The sequence below is a fragment of the Nicotiana sylvestris genome, chromosome 10 (assembly GCF_000393655.2).
Source record: "Nicotiana sylvestris chromosome 10, ASM39365v2, whole genome shotgun sequence".
In the NCBI taxonomy this organism is placed as follows: domain Eukaryota; kingdom Viridiplantae; phylum Streptophyta; class Magnoliopsida; order Solanales; family Solanaceae; genus Nicotiana; species Nicotiana sylvestris.
The window spans coordinates 84314132-84320131 of NC_091066.1; the positions used below are offsets into that span (position 1 = coordinate 84314132).

General features: G+C 37.4%; 1 protein-coding gene across 1 annotated transcript; it reads right to left on the minus strand.

Annotated features, from left to right (window-relative positions):
• Positions 1–2768: 2768 nt before the first annotated feature.
• Positions 2769–3329, minus strand: LOC138879617 (uncharacterized). The gene has a single exon (XM_070159235.1). The coding sequence runs from the start codon at positions 3327–3329 to the stop codon at positions 2769–2771; it is 561 nt and encodes a 186-aa protein (XP_070015336.1).
• Between the last annotated feature and the right edge of the window lie 2671 nt (positions 3330–6000).

The following is a 6000-nucleotide window of genomic DNA, read 5'->3' on the forward strand; positions in this document are numbered from 1 at the left end:
TAATGTTTGTTCCTAGGAGTGACTCTAGCACTAACTATATATGCTATATCTTTTTAAATTTGCTCCACATTTTTGCTCTTCTTCTCGAATACTCTTCTATTTCTTTCAAGTCATATATGATAAACAGCTTCTGCATACATTATTCTGAATATCATCACATAAGCAGACTTCCCTTTTGCTTCAGTTATGGCCCATTGAAGAAACTGCTGCCAGTTGCTATTTCCCAACTTCTGTCTTCCAAGCCATCTGCACATTCTGTTCTGCACTTGGATTGCATAATCACAATGCCAGAATAGGTGATCTCTTGTTTCCTTTTCTTTTTTACACATCATACAATCTGGTTCTACATTAACCTTCCAACTAACTAACCTGTCACAGGTCATTAGCCTTTCCTGGATCATCAACCACATAATGAATTTTGCTTTTGGTCTTGCTGCATTTTGAAACACCAATGTCTTCCATTCCATTCTTCTGTAATCTCCCAGTAGGTGCAGGTATATTTGTCTGATCATGCTCTTCTTCCGACTCTATGAGAACTGCACCTCTTCAAGTATACTGTATGACTCAATTACTTTCCTTACCATCCAGCATGCTTGTTGAGGAACTTTCATTGTCTTCACTTGCTGATTCTTGACATAATAAGCATGTATCCATCTGATCCATAGCTTGTCCTACTTGTGAGTTAAATCCAAGCATGTCGTTGCAATAGCTGCCTTGTTCCACAACTTCGAATTGATTATGTTGCGTCCACCTCCTGCCCTTGGAAAACATACTTTATCCCATGCTATCAAAGCCCTTTTTGTAATCTCATTTGTCCCAGACCAAACATATGATCTACATATTCCCTCTACCACTTTAATCACCTTAGCTGGTAGGATAAATAGTTGTGCCCAGAATGCTTGTACCCCAAATAGAACACTCTGAACTAGCTGCATTCTGCCTGTATATGACAAAGTTTTAGTTGTTCAAGAAGTAATTCTTTTAGTCATTTTCTCAATCAAAGGTTGTCATTGCATTAAACTCAGCTTCTTTGTAGATAAAAGAACTCCTAGATATTTGAATGGGGGTTCTCCACTTGTAAGGCCTAAGCACTGCAATATTTGGTGTCTGTTTGTCTCTTGAACACCTCCAAAATATGCTTCACTCTTGCTTAGATTAGCTTGCAATCCAGATGCTTTAGTGAATTGTTTGAACTTCTGTTACATTGCTTGTACAGATTTCAAATCACCTTTAGCAAAAAGTAAAAGATCATCTGCAAAACTTAAGTGAGTGATCCCAAGCTTTGCACACCTAGGATGGAATCTGAATTCTTTCTCCTCTTTCAAACTATCTAGGTTCCTGCTTAGATATTCCATAGCAATATCAAAAAGAAAAGGTAACATGGGATCACCTTGCCTTAGCCCTTTTGCAACATTGAAAGGTCTTGTAGGTTCATCATTAACTACAATAGAGTAGTTAACTGTCTGTACACATTACATAACCCATCCTATGAATAATTTTGGAAATCCTAGCTCCTCCATTACTTGTTTCATAAAGCTCCACTCCACAGAATCATAGGCTTTTTGAAGGTCTAGCTTGATCATAACTCTATGAGACATATTCTTCCTAGTATATGCCTTCACTAGTTCATGAGCTAATATGATGTTGTCTGCAATCTTCCTTCTTGGTATGAATCCTGCTTGTGCTTCATTTATTAGTGTACCAATCACTTTCTGAATCCTAGCTGCCAATATCTTTGAAATCAGCTTATAAAGGACAGTGCAACATGCAATTGGTCTGAATTCTCTTACAGTTTAGGCTTAGATACCTTAGGCACTAGCATTATAGCTGTACAGTTTATTGCTCTATACAACTTCCCACACTTAAAAAACTCCATAATAGCTTCCATGACTTTATCTTTAACAATATGCCAAGCTTTCTTGAAGAAGAAAGCATTGTAACCATCTAATCCAGGTGCTTTTTCATCACCAATAGAGCATAGGCCATCATATATCTCTTCAGTAGTCACATCTCTACACAGTTCTATTCTTTGTTGCTTGCTGAGTTTGGCTCCTTTGTTGATAATCTCCTTATCTATACCAGGCAACATATGAGTTGCACTTCCCATCAAAGACTTGTAAAAATCCACAATCTCCTTTTGGATACTATCTGCATAAGTTAATCTGCTCCCATTTATAGCTTGTAATTCAGTGATTTGTTTTCTCTGGCATCTGTCTATCATTACAGTATGGAAATATTTGGTGTTGTAATCTCCCACTTGTATCCACGTTGCCCTGGCTTTCTGTCTTAAAGCCCCTTCTTCTATCATACTCCATTTCTCCAGATTCATCATCAGTTCTTTCTCTTTTAATAACATTTCTGCATTGATGTCAGAATTTATATCTCACTGAACTTTCTCAAGCTCAATTTTGCTCAATTCTATCTTCCTTTTAATAAATTTGAATTCCTCTACATTAAGTTTTTTCAATACTACTCTCAATGCCTTCAGCTTCATCCACACATTCTTCATTTGTTGATTATGTAATTTGAGGTTCCATATCTGTTAAACTTCCTGTAAAAACCTCTCATGTACAACCCACACATTAAAGAATTTAAATGGTACTCTCCTGTTTCTCTGAGCTTCATTGAAAGACAAACTTATAGGTGCATGATCTGATATGAAGGGTTGTTCATACACAATAGCTATATGGCCCCATTGTATCATCCATTCATAGTTTCCAAATACCCTATCAATCCTACTCCATATTCTATCTCCACCCTCCTGTTTATTAGACCAAATATAGTATTCCCCCTTCCCAATTTAATTCATTCAGCTTTAGCTCTTGGATGCAGTCACTAAAGTCTTGTGTTTCAGCATTAGTTACTGGATTTCCATGTTTCCTATCTTGAAATTGTAATATAGCATTGAAATCACCTTCAACTATCCAGGGGATGTTTACCATCTGATTTATCTCCTTCAAATTCTCCCATAAATGTTTTCTCTTCTCACCTGTATTAAAGCCATAAACTACAGATATTGCATATATTCCATCATTGCTAACTTTTGAGACAATACAATGAATCGCCTCAGCTTCTGCTTTTATCAACTTCACATCATAGCAGTTAGGATCCCATAGAATCCATATCCTACCATTTACTGCTGCATTATAGTTATTAATGACCTCACATCCAGGTGTTATGTGTTGACTTATTGTTTTTGCAATTTTCTCCTTTACTCTAGTTTCAATGAACCTTGCCAGTTTGATATTTTTGATTTTCAGATAATTTCTCAACTCCTTCTTCTTGTACCATTTATTAATACACCTCACATTCCATATCAACCACTTCATTTATTAGTTTCTGCATTCCCCACCTCTATCATGAGGTAAGTTATTGGCTACACTAGTACTCGGTGTCCCTCTTTTTGAACTAATTCTACTAGATTGTGGTGTCAGCATGGGAAAGTTCTCAAAGCTAAAATCTAGTGTATTCTTTCCTCTGTCCACCATCTCTTTGATATTGCTTCCCTTACCACCAGTAGTATGATGTAGTATAAATTGCACTTCTCCTTGTTGCATTCCAGTTTTTCCATCTGCAGCTTTGTATGGTACTTCAGGTGTCTTTGTTGTTTCACCCATATTTCCTTCTGCATTGTCATGTTCTTCATTTCTCATATCCTTTGTTATAGGTCCTTTTGTTCTCCATTCATATGTAACCTTCTTTGCTTCCCTTCTTCTTTGTGGCTGTATTACCCTTTGCTCCTTATTTCCTTGATGATTCTGACAAATATACCTAATAGCTTGATATTTATCACAATACACTGGTTTCCACTCATAACCTATTGCCTGTTGGAATACTTTCCCTCTAGGATCCATTACCATGATCTCAGTAGTCAGGGTTTTAGTTACATTTACCTCAATCAGCATCCTTGCATATGATATCCTTGTTTGCTTAGTTGTACACTCATCAGCAAACAAAGGCTTTCCAACCGCACTTGCAATCTTACTCAATGCTTCATTTCCCCAGCAGCTCATTGGTAACTTGGGGAAAATCACCCACAGTGGTATATCAGTTAGAAATTCCTTACTGATATCAAAATCTGGAGTCCAAGGTTTGAGAATGATTGATCTGTTTCTAATAGTATGAGGTCCAACATGGAAAATTCTGTGCATATCATCCATATTTTGAAATTTTATCACATAATAATCATCCTCGTGAAGGAACAGATCCTATTCACCAATGTCCAGCCAGTGTTGTGCAATATATCTTCGCATAACATTATATCCTGGGTTTTCACCCACAATATAAGCAATCAGTGTTGCACTCCACTTCTCCTCTTCTTTCTTCACATCCTGCACCTCAAGCTGCACCACTGTTTGGCCATCTATAATCTGTGGAGGTACATAGTTCAAAGCCATTCCATGAGTAGCCACTCTGTTTTGTCGAAACAGATTTGTCCACTTTTTCACCTCCTGCCGTCGATCTATGGGATTTGCCTCTGTATTTCCCTTGTTCTGCTCATCCCTTGGTCCCTTAGCTTCCTCACCCTGTGTTCTCACAGCAAACAAAGGTTTTAATTTTGTTTTGAATACAATCGAATTGAATATAGTAAATTGAATACATCAAAATACACCAAAACTGTATTTATTGATACAGTCTATCCTACGCGCACGAATATAGAAAATACAGGCTCTCGGCAACATAAGTTTTGTTATGGCTAGTAAATAAGAAAACTGTAGCTGTGTCAAATAAATAAGCTCTAACTATAGTGGTTTTTCGAACTTCCTAAGATTTACAGGAATCTCTTAGTAAGATCCACGGTAAAAAAAATGCAGTAAAAACTAAATTAAAGCACAAGTAACGGTTGGACAGTTGGAAGAGGAAGAGAGAAAGATCCTCCTCGTTATTAGGATTCAGATAATATTCCATTACTCTTAATTATATTCCCCTCTCAGTAACTTCCCTCACCACTAACCCCCACCTCCATCCCCCACTACCTGGCAATTAGTTAGCATTACGTTTTACTAATTTGTCATCCGTAAAAAGATTTCTTTGTAAGGTCGTCTACTATCGTTAAACGAAAAGACACTCTCTGTTATTCTCTCTCACTTTGTTTTTGTCCTCCCAATTATATTACGTAATCTTTTCTTGTGCATATATATTTCCTCATTTAGACAAATATCGAACATGCACACGTAACTTGGATTGTAGCACGCCAACTTGTTTTTGCTATTCTTGAGCTTAATTAGCTCATTCATATAAATTGTCAATGGATAGTCGTATTTACTACTCCAACTCCTACTTGGGAACTACAGTTAATCATGATGAAGTCAACTCAGAATTAATGACTGTGGATGATCAGCTTCTTCTTGGTTTCAAAGATGAGAGTTTTCCTATTCTAGATAGGAGTACTTGTTTTCTTGAACCTCTATACAACTCCAACGACTTGTTTCTGCCTCAAGTAAAGATTTTTCAAGATAACAATTATTTCAATGGGTTTGTGCCAATGTTACCCGAGTTTGAAAGTTTGCCAGTTTATAAAAGCGAAAATGGCTTAGGGACTAAGGAGAGTAGTAAATGTAATGAGAAGAATTTGTCAGCACAAAGCATTGCGGCGAGTCTAAGTTGCAGAAGTGCGTTGCACTTTCAACAACTGAAGCAGAGTACATTGCCGCTACAGAAACTGGCAAGGAGATGATATGGCTCAAGCGATTCCTTCAAGAGCTTGGATTGCATCAGAAGGAGTATGTCGTCTATTGTGACAGTCAAAGTGCAATAGACCTTAGCAAGAACTCTATGTACCATGCAAGGACCAAACACATTGATGTGAGATATCATTGGATTCGAGAAATGGTAGATGATGAATCTCTAAAAGTCTTGAAGATTTCTACAAGTGAGAATCCCGCAGATATGCTGACCAAGGTGGTACCAAGGAACAAGTTCGAGCTATGCAAAGAACTTGTCGGCATGCACTCAAACTAGAAGACAGTGCTACCTCCTCTAGATGAATGAGACTGGAGG

What these genes read in the sequence shown, in the direction of transcription:
- LOC138879617 (XM_070159235.1), bottom strand. Translation starts at nt 3,329, where the DNA reads ATGAAGTGGTTGATATGGAATGTGAGGTGTATTAATAAATGGTACAAG.